Genomic DNA, 16223 nt, shown 5'->3' with positions numbered 1-16223 from the left:
ACTAACCTTCACAGTCCATTCCTAGTCAGCTTGGCACCTGTATGCATCTTTTTTGTTGTTGTTTTTTGTTTTGTGAGACAGAGTCTCACTCTGTCACTTAGGCTTGAGTGCTGTGGCCTGATCTCAGCTCACTGCAACCTCTGCCTCCATCTCAGCTCACTGCAACCTCTGCCTCCATCTCAGCTCACTGCAACCTCCGCCTCCTGGGTTAAAGCGAGTCTCCTGCCTCAGCCTCCCGAGTAGCTGGGATTGCAGATGTGCACCACCACGCCTGGCTAATTTTTGTATTTTTAGTAGAGACGGGGTTTTGCCGTGTTGGCCAGGCTGATCTCAAACTCCTGACCTCAGGTGATCCGCCTGCCTTGGCCTCCCAAAGTGCTGGGATTACAGGCATGAGCCACTGCACCCAGCCTGTATGCATCTTAAACCATATTTTAATCTCCAAATAAAGACTACGTTGTACTTCTAACATGTACAACGACAGATATTCCCTGGAGGAGGTTTCCTCAGAAGAGGATGCAATCCATTCCCCAAAGGAGGATGCAAAGTCCTTTGGTGAGCACTTTTTTCCTTGCTATCTTGTACCTTAATACTGTGATGTAAGGATACCACTGTTAATATGTCTTACATTAGCTAAGAGGATAAAGGAGGGGGGAAAAGATTTGTTCAGTATATATGTGTGTATGTGTAATATATACATATTTGTATACATAAATAGACATAACCACAATTCTTGTTTTGGCAATTGGACATGTGATTGTAGCTGGTATTTTTAACTACCTTTCATTGCCTATTCCATATTTCCTTGCACTCAGCAAGCAACTTGGCTATTTGTGGTTCTGCCTGGTGAGGTATTCCAAACCTTCATTCCTGAAGAATCTGAGCCATTCGTTGTCCTGCCTGTAATAGGTTTTAAAGTTTTCCACTGACTTTAATCAGGGCTTGGTAAAACAGATCTAGTGGATCTCCTGTATTCCAGACATACCCTTCTTTATTTCCTTGTGCAGTAGCAGCCCAGTTTTCCCGGGCAATCAGGACTAGTTACCCTTGTCAGTACAGTAATTCTCTTCTTTATGTGTTGATTCAGAGGCATGAGGAGTGCAAAGTGGCAGAGTGGCAATCTTAATGTCCAGTTTAATAGAATCATTGTGTCTCCTGGTTGAGGTATTACTGGTTTTGGAACAAAGTCTTCTAGACCTAAAGAGCATAGGAACTTGGGGACAGAAAACAAAAATTGTGGTAGTGGACAAGGGGTGATAGTGAGTGGCATGGCTCCCATTTCCACCCCTTTATTGCTGGATCTGTGAATCCTGGCTATGGAAGGAAGAACACCATATATTGGATGCTGATTTTACAACATATATAGCCTCCTGGAGAACACTTCCCCAGCCCTGCAAGATATCACCACCTACCTAGTGCTGTAACTGAGTTTTCAAAACGCTAGTCTACCATTTTATCAAGCCAGCTGCTCCAGGATGATGGGGAACATGGTAAGACCAATGAATTACATGAGCAATATAGAAAACAATGTTGCCTCCAAAATCCAAAGATGCTTGTTAGGTATGTACTGTTTTTGTTTTTGTTTTTGTCAGAGGGCCAGATGCAACAAGTTATTCTTTACCTTAGAAAAGATATAACATGCCCCACACCACTGGACCCCTAGAAATTTTGGTAAATTGGAAGGCACTTGAATTTTTGTCATATTTATTTCCCACTCTCTGAGACAAATGTCTTACCAATATGTCTAGGGTATTTGCTACTTCTTGTTGACTAGGTCCAATCAGCGTAATGTCATCAATGTGATGGACCAGTGTGATGTCTTGTGGAAGGGAAATGTGATCAAAGACCCTGTGGAAAAATTATGACATAGGGCCAGAGAGCTGATATACCCTTGGGGTAGGACAGTAAAGGTATGTTGTTGGCCTTACCAGCTGAAAGCATACAGCTGTTGGTGGGCCTTATGGACAGATATGGAGAAAAAGGCATTTGCCAGATCAGTAGCTGCATACCAGGTGCCAGGGGATGTGTTAATTTGCTTAAGCAATGAAATCACATCTGGAAAAGCAGCTGCAACTGGAGTCACCACATGAGTAAGTTTGTGATAATCTACTCGTTCTCCAAGACCTATCTTTTTCTGCATAGGTCAAATAGGTGGGCTGAATGGAGATGCAGTGGAATCACCACCACTGCATCCATCAAGTCCTTGATGGTGGCACTAACCTCTAAGTCCCTCTGGGAATGTGGGATTGCTTTTGGTTTACTATCTTCCAGATGGAGGCAGTTCTAGTGGTTTCTACTTGGCCTTTCCTATGATAATAGCCCACACTATAGATCAGGGAGCCAATGTTGGGGTTCTGTCAGTTGCTGAGTACAGCCATACCTCATTTATTAACTATGTCTAGAATTTGCTTTAAAGTGTTCCAAACAGAAAAAAAAATTTTAAGTGTAGGAGAGTTCAACAATATGGCAAAATATTGATGATATTTTGAAAATTTCAGGAAAAGTTAAGCAAAAAAAAAAAAAAGATGATGACATTGTTGCAGATGGTATCTTTGTGTAGGGAAGGAAAAAAAATTGTAATTTTTTTGATCACGCAGTTTGCCCTTGTTTGAGACCTGTCTTTTTGGATCATAGTTTGCCCCTATTTTTTTTTTTTAATAAAGGCCAACTTCAGTATCTGATTTAAACAAACCAGGCTGGACTTGTCAGTTATTCTGGTTTCATCACATGAAGGATACTTTATTGTCTGAGGCTGTGCTTAGCTGTCTTGAATAGCTAAGTTCATCTACCCAGGCATACCTTGTTTTATTGCCCTTCGCTTTACTGTGTTTTGTAGATGTGTTTCTTACAAATTAAAGATTTATGGCAACCCTTAGTTGAGCAAGTCTATTGGCACCATTTGTTCAACAGCATATATTCACTTTTTGTCTCTGTGTCACAGTTTGGTAATTCTTGCAATATTTCAAACTGGTTTGATGATTATTACATCTGTTGTGGTGATCTGTAATCAGTGATCTTTGATGTTACTATTGTAATATTTTGGGGTACGATAAACCACATCCACATAAGGCAACAAACTTAATAAATGTGTGTGTTCTGGCTGCTTCACTGACTTGCTGTTCCTCCATCTCTCTCCCTACCCTTGGGCACCCCCTTCCCTGAGACACAACAGTATTGAAATTAGGCCAATTAATAATCCTACAATGGCCTCTAAGTGTTCACATGAAAGGAAAAGTCTCACATCTCTCATTTTTAATCAAAAGCTAGAAATGATCAAGCTTAGTGAAAAAGGCATGTTGAAAGCTGAGATAGGCCAGAAACTAGGCCTCTTGTGCCAAAAAATTGTGAATGCAAAGGAAACTTTTTTTTTTTTTTTTGAGATGGAGTCTCGCTCTGTTGCCCAGGCTGGAGTGCAGTGGCTCCATCTCGGCTCACTGCAAGCTCTGCCTCCCGGGTTCCCGCCATTTTCCTGCCTCAGCCTCCCGAGTAGCTGGGACTACAGGTGCCCGCCCCCACACCCAGCTAATTTTTTGTATTTTTAGTAGAGACGGGGTTTCACCGTGTCAGCTAGGATGGTCTTGATCTCCTGACCTCTTGATCTCCTGACCTCTTTATCTGCCCGCCTCGGCCTCCCAAAGTGTTGGGATTACAGGCGTGAGCCACCACGCCCAGCACAAAGGAAACATTTTTGAAGAAAATTAAAAGTGCTACTCTAATCAACACATGAATATGAAGCAAGACAGCCTTATCGCTAAGATGGAGAAAGTTTGAGTGTGAGTGGTCTGGATTGAAGACCAAACTAGCCACAATATTCCCTTAAATCAAATCCTAACCCAGAGCAAAGCCCTAACTCCCTTCAATTCTATGAAGGCTGAGAGAGGTAAAGAAGCTGCAGAAGAAAAGTTCAAAGCCAGCAGACGTTGGTTCATGAAATTTAAGGAAAGAAACCATCTCCATAACAAAAGAGCAAGGTGAAACAGCAAGTGATGATGTAGATGCTGCAAGGTATCCAAAGGATCTAGCTAAGATCATTGATGAAGGTGCCTACACTAAACACCACATTTTCAATGTAGCTGACTAGCCTTCTATTGGAAGAAGATGCCATCCTCTGAAGCTTTGAAGCCAGTCATTGATTTCTCCTCTCTAGCACTCTCATAGCTAAAGAGAAGTTGATGCCTGCCTTCAGAGCTTCAAAGGATAGGCTGACTCTCTTGTTAGGGGTTAATACAGCTGGTGTTTAACCTGAAGCCAGTGCTTACTTACCATTTTGAAAACCCTAGGGCTCTCAAGAGTTATGCTAAATCTACCCTGCCTCTGCTCTATAAATGAGACAAAGCCTGATAATAATACGTCTGTTCACAGGATGGTTCACTGGATATTTCAAACCCGCTGTTGAGACCTACTGCTCAGAAACAAGAATTCTTTCAAAATATTACTGCTCATTGAAAATGCACCTGGTCACACAAGAGTTCTGATATGTACAATAAGATTAATGTTGTTTTCATACCTAATAACAGGATCCATTCTGCAGCCCATAGATGAGAGAGTAATTTTGACTTTCAACTTTCAAATCTTATTACTTAAGGAATACATTCAATAAGGTTATCACTGCCATAGATAGTGATTCCTTTGACGTATCCAGGCAAAGTGAACTGAAAACCTTTCAGGAAGGATTCACCTTCTAAATGCCATTAAGAACATTCTTGGCCAGGTACAGTGGCTTGCACCTGTAATTCCAACACTTTGGGAGGCCAAGGCCTCCCAAGAGGAGGTCAGGAGTTCAAGACCAGCCAGGCTAACATGATGAAATCCTGTCTTCACTAAAAATACAAAAATTAGCAGGGCATGGTGGTGCACACCTGTAGTCCCAGCTTCTCGGGAGGCTGAGGCAGGAGAATCGCTTGAACCCGGGAGGTGGAGGCTGCAGTGAGCTGAGATCACACCACTGCACTCCAGCCTGAGTGACAGAGTGAGACTTCATCTCAAAAACAAACAAACAAACAAACAAAACACACACACACACACACACACACAAAACCCAAAGAACAAACAAAAATAAGAACGTTTGTGATTTACAGGAGGAGGTCAAATATTAACATTAACAGGAGTGGAGAAGAACTTGATTTCAGCCCTTATAAATGACTATGAGGGGTTCAATACTTAGTGGAGGAAGTAACAGCAGATGTGATGGAAATAGTAAGAGAACTAGAATTAGGAGTGAAGCCTGAAGATGGGACTGAATTGCTGCAATCTCATGATTAAACTTCAATGGATGATGAGTTTTTTCTTATGGATGAGCAAATAAAGTGGTTTCTTGAGATGAAATCTACTTCTGGTGAAGATGCTGTAAACTTTTGAAATGACAACAAAAGATTTAGAATGTTACATAAATTTAGTTGATAAAGCAGTTGCAGGGTTTGAGAGGATTGACTGCAATTTTGAAAGAAATTCTACTGTTAGTAAAATGCTATCAACCAGCATCTTATGCTACAGTGAAAGCTTTCAGGAAAGGAAGAATCAATTGATGCAGCAAACTTCATTTTTGTCTTGTTTTCAGAAATTGCTGCAGCAACCCCAACCCTTAACAAGCATCACCCTGATCAGTCAACAGCCATCACCATCCAGGCAAGACTCTCCACCACCAAAGCGATTGCAACTTGCTGAAAGCTCAGATGATCATTATAATTTTTTTTAGCAATAACTTTAGTATGAATTGGGAAACAAAAAAAATGGTGTGACTTACTTTATTGTAATATTTGCTGTATTGTGGTGGTGTGGATCCAAACCTGCAATATCTTCAAGGTATGCCTGGATGGCTATACCAACGATGCATCTGGAACTGGGGAAATAACCGTAGGACGGGATCAGGGACCTGCTGGTCTAACTTCTCTGGCTCCAATCTTGCTTTTTCTGTGGAAAATATGGTCACTCTCAAATGCCTCCCAGATATTTCTGGAAGTCCTCATAGACCCTTCTTCACATGTACTCCTGAAACTACATGGCATCTGCCATTTTTTTTTCTTTGTTCTTGCTCTCTGGGATGATTATGCCCCACAACCCTGGCCATTGTTGCTACTGCTAAGTCAGGTTGTGGCTGCTGTTGTCTACAAGGGCACACAACCCTTTCTTAAGGCCAAGGGTGCCATCTTTGTTCACAGCTGAAAATGTGACACAACTTACAATCTCATTGTCTGGCCACTGGAGACTGGTGAAATAGCTCTTTTAGATTTTGCTGAGGAGGGGCTAACAGTCAAGAATGTGCTCTGAATCACCTTTCCCCTCTAATGATGCCTATATTCCATCAACAAAGCATGTGCAACTCAACCCTTCCTGTCTTCAGGTGAATTCTTTCTCAAGAAGGCTGTTTCCTTTTACCTGCCAGTCAGCTAGACCTGTGCTACTCACAACGTGGTCCACAGACTGGGCTGTTGTGCACACTGTTTGCTAGCAAGATAAGTACAGAAATGCCAGTTTTAAGTGTTGAAAAACTTACAACAATTTGACATAGTAACTTTATGCCTGTTGAATCTGATAATAATAAACTGGGATTGTGATATTTGTATTTTTTGCTTGATTTTTCTAAAAATTTATTGAATTTTATGAAATCTCAGTCTGTGATAGATTGTAAATTTAAAAAAAAAGAAAGAAAATCAGATCCTTTGCAATAGATCGTTTAAGAAACTCTGCTTGACATCATGGTCAGACAGCCTGAATTCATAGAGAGCAGACCGTAGGCTCAGCCTGGCACTCTGCTATGTAGTATACTTGGCTAGGAAGAGTCTGGTAGAAACATGGATTTGCTGCAGTGGATCTGAAGTAGTGGAGAGGGAAGGAAGTAGAACTGACCATCTCCTTACAGTAGTTCTCTTGCTTTCTGCCTGAAACAGGGACACAGCATAATGCCCTGACCTGCATGCCAAGCCCTTGTGAGAAATAAGGAGAGAGGAACCCACTCTCTTGCATGCCATGTGGTTGGGAAAAGAAGGGTCCTGCCCCACTGAGTTCTCTGATGTCCAGGTGTTCTGGCATGGGGGAAGGTTTCCCCCAGAAACAGTACAGATGTTCCTTGACTTATGATGGGGTTCCATTCCAATAAGCTCATTTTAAGTCAAAGATATCATAAGGAGAAAATGCATTTAATACCCCAATAGACCCATTGTGAAGTTGAACAATCCTAAATCAAATCATCGTAAGACAGGGACCATTTGTATTAGCCTTCCCTCACCATGTTGGTGTCACCATTTGTCCAGAGAAAACTGCCCCTGTGGGCCAGGATTTTCCCAGAGGGAATTCTGAGAATAACTGCGAATACTTTGTCTTAATGATAAACTCATACCTGTTAGCAGACAGGGTATAATGCAGATAGCCCACTCTCTTTTCTCCCATATTCCCCTGCTCTGATCTGCCGTTGGCACAAAACATCCTCCCTCTTTTTGGACTTGGAGAAATAGCTGAGGAACCCTCACAGGCTCCACTTGGGAGTTAGAATCATTTCTTTGCAGGACTGCTGAGGGCAGGCAAAACACCTAGTCTAGTACTAATTACATAGCAGGTACGTGTTAGCTCACCCTTTTCATGTCAAAACCCTCCAATAAATTGTTGTATCCCCTGCTGAAGCACCTGCTCCATCAGATAGCTTTGTGTACTTCTCTTACAGTAATGATCTTATTTACTGCTATATATTGTCATACGTATATATATATACACACACACATATATATATATATGTTTATTGTTTTCTCCATATTCAACTAAGAACTCCTTGAGGCCTTGGACTATTTCTTCAACTTCCAATCCTTTGTGGTTAATAGTCTAACTGAAGTGAATTCTTCATTGCTATTTATGATATTAATCAGTTGTATATTTCTTTCAAGTTACAAATATTAAAAATAAATTTTAATAGCAAAATGGTACATGCACAGCAAAATCATGCTTTTTAATAAACAAAGCCAAAGAATATAAATAAACAGGTTATGTTTTATAAAAGGTAAACATAGTAAAACACAATATTACCCACCCAAAGAAACACATTTGTTTCTAAGAAAACAAACATAAAACTATACATATCCGTGAGGATTCATTTGTAACTTCTGTTTTTTTGTTTTGTTTTTTTTTGTTTTGTTTGTTTGTTTTTTTGGGACGGAGTCTGACTCTGTCACCCAGGCTAGAGTGCAGCGCCGCGATCTTGGTTCACTGCAACCTCCACCTCCCGGGTTCAAGCAATTCTCCTGCCTCAGCCTCCTGAGTAGCTGGGATTACAGGCACCTGCCACCATGCCCAGCTAATTTTTGTATTTTTAGTAAAGACAAGGTTTCATCATGTTGGCCAGGCTGGTGTTGAACTCCTGACCTCAAGTGATCTTCTTGTCTTGGCCTCCCAAAGTCCTGGGATTACAGGTATGAGCTGCCGCTCCTGGCCAGTAACTTCTTACTTTACAAACAACACAATACATTTTAACTTGACATTTGCTTTATCCTATATAATACAAACATAACAAAATACATTGAAAATGTTGTTGAAATATACAAAAATTTAATGTAATTTTTGCGTCTGAGATGTTTAAATAAGAAACTTCTTTAATCAGGTATCCCTTTGGACTGCAAGAGCAGTTTATATCATAGCTTTGCAGCATAATCTTTTTACTCTCAGGCTCTTCAAGCATTTTTATCTTCTTTGAAACTTCTATCTAAACAAAAATAGTATTAAAAAAGATAACAGAAGGGGTTAGATTCTGCCAATGAACTGTGGACATCAGTATCTCATTCTTCTATTTGTCTCCTTATTCTAGTTTGAAAAAGCTTTGGAACACATTATTACCTATCATTATTACATATTTCTTGTAGCTTTAGTGTTACTCCCCCAACTGGAAATAGAAGTTGCTCTTTAATAAGGCCCGGGGTGCTTAGGGAGCAATGCAAGATTTTTCTTACATCTCTTGGGCCAACCCTATACAACTAATTCTGGGAAAGGGATTGTTATAATACGCTGTCCTTGAAAAGTTTCTTTCAGTCCATTTGGAGAAATGTTGGATAAAGATAACTTAGTGCTCTATCATTAGTAGTATAATAACAATAATTATTATTAAACTAAAAGTTATCTATTACTTTATCACCCTTTCTCAATTTATGTTTTCTCACTCTTTAAAACATTTACCCCAAGAGGGTGAGAATAATGGTTTAAAAATTGTACCTTCATTTACCTTTATTATACTACCTAATCGCCCATAGGACATCTAGCTCTCACAGTTTTATCATTAGAAGCAAAGGACCTGCCAAATTTCTGAACCTTTTAAAAAGAGAAAATAAATGCCACAAGCATTTTCTATTTTAGTTTTGGAAATGTTCTTGTTTTTTTGTATAAAGGGGGAAAAATTAAAAAAAAAAAACCTCTCCCCTGAAAATATTCGATGTTTTCTATCTGAATATAAATCCTGCAGAAGTCATCTAAGCCTCCAAGTATCTGTTTCCTTCTTGGTTAATAGCACAACCTGGATGTCAGACAGACTGACCATGACTCACAGTGGGACTCTGGGCAACTAGTGTCAATAGGCTTGGGGACCACAATGAGTGAAAACAAAAACCCTTCCTCTTCCATTGTGTGTTCTAAGAGTGAGCAGACCTAAGAGTGGTGGTTTAAGCACTTTCTATCAGAATGGTGATTGCTTCAGTGTTCTCAAGGAGATGGCAACATCATGGAAGGGCAGCAATGTGAGTCAGCAACGTGGTATATGGGTCCCAATCAGCATCTGCTTCTGATTTGTTTTTGAAAGAAAATCCTTAGTCGGTTTTCATTTGAAGCCTGCTGCAGATCACAGCGTCAGGGAAACATTCCACCTTGCTCCTGGGCCAGAGCATTCCTTGGCAAGAAAGATCTATTTAAAGATGAACGACCGAGATCGGATCGTGCCTTCCCCTTGGTTGAGCTGTTTTCTTATTTGTGACTGTAATAAAGTACACACACGTGTATCCATTATTGAGTGATTGTAATGAACCCTGGCTTCTAACAAATATTAAATAAGACATGTTGATTAGTAAGGATGTCATACAACTCTAAGTTAATTATCATGTGCTCACCCCCAACTATAAGCTAATTATCATGTGTCCAGAAACATTTTCTGTATTTTTTTTAGGACGCATATTGTAAAGTGATTGCTAAAACATGTACAAATTGGGAATTGGTCTAATACTTACAGTAATCTATAAAATGCAATACTATTCAATGAGTTAAAAGGAAGATATAGATCTAAAATTAATAATATGGAAAAATGTTCATAATATATTGCTAAGTGAAGTGAGCAAATATAGAACACTGGCAAGTGATTTGTTTTGTTTGGAGTTTGTATATTATCAATAAAGATGCTATGAACATTATTGTAACATTTTTAAGTGGATACATGCACTCATTTCTCTTAGATATACCTAAGCATGAAAATGCTGAATTATAGTGTAGGTATATGTATAGTTTTAAAAGGAACTGCCAAGCAATTTTTCAAAGTAGCCGTACACATTTTCATTTCCCCTAGCAATGTAGGAGTTCTAGTTCCTTCGCATTCATGCTAATACATTCACGCTAATGCTAATATTGACAGTCTTCATTGTATCCGTTCTGAAGGGTGTGTAGTGGTACATCATTGTGGTTTTTACTTCTAGCAAGCGATTAAGTTTTGTTTTTAAATATTTATGTGTAAAGAGAGAAGTCTAAAAGTGTGTATACTTGATATATTTTTCTATAATTCTTGTATAATGATTTTGTGTTACTTTGATAATTAAAAATAGAAAGAATAAGAAATTAATTCATATCTGAGCAAAGGTTTCACAAGACAAATTATCCCTCATTGAATAATAAATACATTGGAAGAACTTAAAAATGAATGGTACACTTATTTGAATTTCAAACTGAAAACATAACTGAAAGCAAAAGTCTCAGTATCTAGAAAGGAATTTTCATATATATCAGACAATTTTGCAAAAAATAATTAAGAAAAATATTTTGTTTGAAATCATCTGGCCGGGCATGGTGCTTCACACCTGTCATCCCAGCACTTTGGGAGGCTGAGGCTGGTGGATCACTTGAGGTCAGAAGTTCGAGACCACCCTGGCCAAAATGGTGAAACCCCTTCTCTACTAAAAATACAAAAATTAACCAGGCGTGGTGGCAGGCTCCTATAATCCCAGCTATTCGGGAGGCTGAGACATGAAAGTCACTTGAACTCAAGAGGCAGAAGTTGCACTGAGCCAAGGTCACACCACTGCACTCCAGCCTGGGCAACAGAACGAGACTCTGTCTCAAAAAAAAAAAAAAAAAAAAAATAGAAAAAAAGAAATCATCAAAGCTTTCAAGATGGTATTTATAGGAAATTTTAGTCAGCTTTAAGGACAAGTTCTTGGCTAAGAACTCACTAACTTGCAAGCACATGAAAAACAAGTAGAAGATTGGTGAAGTTTTATAAGTACTCACTCAGTCTTCTCCTCGGGAGATATACAGAGAGCAGACAAAATAAACCAGCTTTTGTCCTTGACCTGCACAAAGTGATGCTTACACTGGAAACTAAGCTAAGTTCCTCTGGCAAACTTTCTTCTCTAACAATTTAAAAGGCTTTTCAACTAGAGAAGTATGTTAGCTTTCCTCTGTCAGACCTTCTGGTTCTAAATGTCCCCCTCCAGACAAAACTGAACTAACTGACACACCTTATAGGAAGTCTGATAAGTGGTTATTAGGCTAAGACTCTACGTCTAAGACCCAAATATGGCTTAATTCTTTCTTTTTTACGATCCTATCTCCATCTCTTCTCATGTCCCAGAAGAATTAACAGACTGTTCCGCAAGCCTGGAAGTAGACACCCAGACATCTCTTTGATTCTTGGGTCTAGTCTGACTCTTTTGATAGAAATATGTTTGAAATCATCAACATGTTATTTCTCAAGACTCGACATCTGAAGGCTTAAAAATTCTCACCAATTTCCAGCGTAATATCTTGATCCACTCATCAGCTTCTACTCCTGTCTTTGCACAGAGATAAAATGTCCTGAATGGAAACACCAAACTAATAGGACAAAAGAAAGAACATAAGATATTGCAGATCTATATATATATATATTAGTTGAACACTAATTAGAGTATTGCAAGGGAAAAAAGAATTGATAAAGGATCCAGGTAAGTACCTTGAAGTGCTGGTATATATGCACCTATTCCCCTGCCAGCAAACTGCAGAAATGTTAAGGAAGTTGTAGATTCATATTATTATTCCAAGTCAGATGTATATACTCGAATAAGACTTTGAAGAAGAAAGAAACATGTTCAGGACACCCCTAGATCCTTCTGTGGTTCATGTCTTAGGTTAACTCTAACACTTATGTATTTATTCAGCTGATCTCTCAAAGATCTCTCAAAAACTTGTGCTATGATCCAAAGAATAGGCAAGACAGAGAAGTTTGCTAAAAAGAACTCATTTGTGTTAGCTTGCTTCAACGAGGATAACTCTGCCTTCTGTGGTTGTGGGCAATTTCAACTATTGGGACAATAAAAAGAGACAATAAAACTAAATTAGTTATTTCTCCCATCTCTGGCCAAGAGTCAGTCTCTGCTGCAGGGAATAAGAACTTTCCTACTGGCACAAAATACTTTTCCTAAATGTATAGAATTTTTCATTTGACTGTGTCTGATTACCTAGTTAAAATTATGTAAGGGATAAGGTCAGCCCTAAATTACATACTGAACATACTTCCTGTACTTACAGTTGAGATGCAAAAATACCAAAAATCTTTTTTCTTTTTGTGAAAAAGCCTTCAGAAGCATTTCTATATCTTAAAGCCTAAGCAGTGTATTTTGTTGATACCAGCAATTAAAGTTGAATAGGTAAGAGGTAAGTCCCTGTGCATAGAAGCTAATACCTGGATGTGAGGTCTAGTGGAGAGTGAGTGGACAGTGGTGGGGAGGGAGTGATACAGTGCATATACTCGAAAACTGGTTTCTGTCATTGTCATTGTTTGGTACTCCCTATGGGAGACATTATTAACTGTCTATTAATACAGATAATTATCCATTTCTTTTGCTAACAGAACCCCAAGGAATAAATCCTAATTTGTTTAAGCCAATTATGATCAGCTGCTGGGGATGGCCATGGCACCCGGTCTCATAGGGGAGTTTCTGGAGAAACATTGGTTTTCCTGATAAAAAGGGACAGACACGGGTGATATCATCCCTACATCTTTCTTTGTACTTTGTTGAAAATATGAGACCTATAGGTGTAGTAGACACTCAAATCCTGAAGTAGCCAGCATGAGAAAAGGCCAGGAGAACAGTAGAGACCCTGGACCTGACCTTGTCACCATAGCCTCTTGCCTCCTGATTTTTGGATATATGAGAAAAATAAAGCTCTGCTAGCTCACAGGGCATGTCTATGCAAATTTTAAAAAGACACCCATTCTCAGTTGATATTATAGAATTAACATTAATTTCTTCAGGTGTAATAATGATACTGTAGTCCTATGTGTGATATTTTATTCTTAGGAGACACATACTAAATTCTTTAGGAATAAAGTGCCATGATGTCTGCAACTTACTTTCAATTGGTTCAGGAAAAAAAGTGGATAGACTAGGATAAAGCAAATATGGTAAGATATATTAATAACTGCTATGGAGGGTATGTAAACGTATGTCTTTCAACTTGTGTATGCTTGAAAAACTTTAAAATAAAAGGTAGTGGGAAATAAGACATTCCTTTCTCAAGACTCTTCTCCCAGTTAGAACATTTTTATAACATACTGATTATGTTAGAACAAAATATTTTTGTGCCATCTGCCAGAAATTGTCATAACAATACAAATCACCTATCATTAGAGTCAACAAAGTTATAAATAAAATGAGGGAGAAAGCCTCAAAGAAATTAAATTGTCTAAGATGTGAATGGCATCCTCTATGTGAGTCATACTTCTCCAGTACGCAACATAAGCTGAGCTGACCTGCCTGTTTGTTTAAGCTACTTTAAATGAGGTGTTATGTCACACTCAGCTGAAAACACTCCTTACATGCAGGCATGCCCCTCAGATCTGAACTTTGTAGACATTAAGATATACAGCTTTCTATTCCTTAGCCAAAATAAGTGTCTGGCAAGAAGACATTAAAAAACGTTTTCTTTATAAAACAACTTACCAAAAACAGTTTACCCTTTCTTGTGAATAATCGAACTGTACAGCTGAACATTCTGTTAGGTCTAGGATCCGAATTGGTTCTGGTGACTAAATAAAATAAAAAGCAACGTATGTCATCATTAAAAAAAAAAACAGACAAATGTGTCCCTCACTTATTTCCCTCACAAGTCTTCCACTATGTGCAGTTGTCAAATTTCCTTTCACTAACAGGACTGACAATAGAAAAGCCCTACCAAGGGAAGTCCTTGGTTTTGGAATGAGCCTTTCATAAAACTGGGCATTAAGTTACTACCTTTATCAATTTACTGATGAAGATGGATTTTAACACATGGAAGAGAGGTATATTTTTCTCTCATTTTTGAAAACTTCTACTTTCTTGGAAATGTTATATAAGAAAAGTGAGAAAAAATAATTTTAAATTGGCTTAATGAAATGGGCATGGGAAATGGAGAAACTGTATTTTTAATAAAGGGACAAATTGCGGCAAAGAGACAGTTAATAAATTGTGGCAAGAGAATAATTACATTGTCCTAAACAGAGGGAATTACGTGCCCTGGGGACTATGGTTTAGCCAATCCAAGAAAGCAATTTCTGGGACATACATCTCATCTTTGCAAAATAACTCTGCTCATTTCACGAATCAAGAATTCATATCTCCAATCATTTATTAGGTATTTCAGGTGGATATAAAAATAATTTCAGAGATTTTAAAGACCCAAGTTTCTTTCATTTAGAGAATTGATTTTTAAAGAAAAATATATTATCATGTTTCTCACCATCTGGTCTTTGAAGTATTTCAGTTCATTCCTGTGCAGAGTAAACCATCTTGTTTTCCAGGTCTGAGAAAAACACACACACACACAAAGTTTTGAATACAGGAATGTAATATTTGAACCAGATGATTTACTTTCATTTTAAAAGTATCTAAAAAATTAAATACTATAACCCCGAAAAAATTCTTTTGTGTCATTTCTGAGAAAAAAGTTTCAAAATATCTATAAAAATTAAAATAATTTCATGCATTAAGCTCATAATGAAGGCAGATATATCATTAGTATACTTTTAAATACAAAAAGAATTAGTCTATCATAAATATTCAATGTGACTTATAACAAACCACTACAATTTCCATTTTATTAACTCTATAATAAAGATAAATATTGTTCTTTGAGTACCTAATATGGATGATATACTATCATTGGAGGCTTTATATATTATATCCAATCCTCACACAACAATGCCAGTATTATTATTCTTGTCTTACAAATAACAAAACTGAGGTTTAGGAACCCTGACTCACATGATATTCTAAACCTTGCCTAAGAACTCCAAGGTATCAGTGGTAAAAACCATCATTGCCCGCTGTTACCTTCTTATATACAAACAGCATCCTACTCTATGCCGGGTGGCAATGTGCCCAGTTAAAAGAAGTAACAGAGGATTTAAACATAAATATGCTATGAATATGAATACTCTCTGTCCTCAGGGAGCATTTTATCTAGAAGGGACACAAATAATGAAATTATTTAGGCTAATTCCAAGCATGCCAGTGTCTGTGAGAGGTTAAACACTGTGACTCATAAAATGAGAAGGAGCAGACACATTCCATGAAGGTCTTCTTGGCACACCGAGATGAAACAAAGGAATTCTAAAGATACAGTCTCATAAATGGGGAACATTTGGATACTCTGAACTTGTAAGAGCTTAAATTGTGTTTTTCTTTGGATTTTATAACATAGTTTCAGTAGCATCAGTGATGTTTTTGGCCTATCCTTAAGGAAACATTTTATACAATTTTGACTTCTTCCTTGTTTTAGAAAAAGAACGAAAGATGTTCTAGAGTAAACTTGCTATCTTCATCCTCAATCATTCCATTATGAGGACTATGTTTTATTGACTTTTAACTGCAGGCTACACCTATGCAGGGCTTTGTCAAAGAACAGTCAAGTCATTTTCCAGAATTTTGACTAATGAGCCATAAAAATGAACTCTTGAGTCAGGTGAATATTACAAATGGGTTAAAATGAGCAGGCAATTATGCTTCCAAGAAAAACTATCAAGATGAGAATTGAGT

At 38.2% G+C, this 16223-nt stretch overlaps 1 protein-coding gene across 1 annotated transcript in view; it reads right to left on the bottom strand.

Annotated features, from left to right (window-relative positions):
- Window positions 1-7910: 7910 nt before the first annotated feature.
- Window positions 7911-16223, bottom strand: part of DAPP1 (dual adaptor of phosphotyrosine and 3-phosphoinositides 1) — a 53805-nt gene continuing 45492 nt past the window's right edge. Inside the window, exons 6-9 of the mRNA XM_004040182.5 lie at window positions 14926-14988; window positions 14151-14236; window positions 11955-12042; window positions 7911-9940 (exon numbers count right to left, since the gene is read on the bottom strand). Of these exons, the coding sequence (XP_004040230.1) occupies window positions 9872-9940; window positions 11955-12042; window positions 14151-14236; window positions 14926-14988 (306 nt within the window). The 3' untranslated portion in view covers window positions 7911-9871. The remainder of the gene's footprint in view (window positions 9941-11954; window positions 12043-14150; window positions 14237-14925; window positions 14989-16223) is intronic.

This window comes from Gorilla gorilla, chromosome 3, assembly GCF_029281585.2.
Source record: "Gorilla gorilla gorilla isolate KB3781 chromosome 3, NHGRI_mGorGor1-v2.1_pri, whole genome shotgun sequence".
Lineage (NCBI taxonomy): Eukaryota > Metazoa > Chordata > Mammalia > Primates > Hominidae > Gorilla > Gorilla gorilla.
The sequence above is the reverse complement of the archived record's forward strand: the minus strand, read 5'-3'. Positions and strand labels throughout refer to the sequence as shown.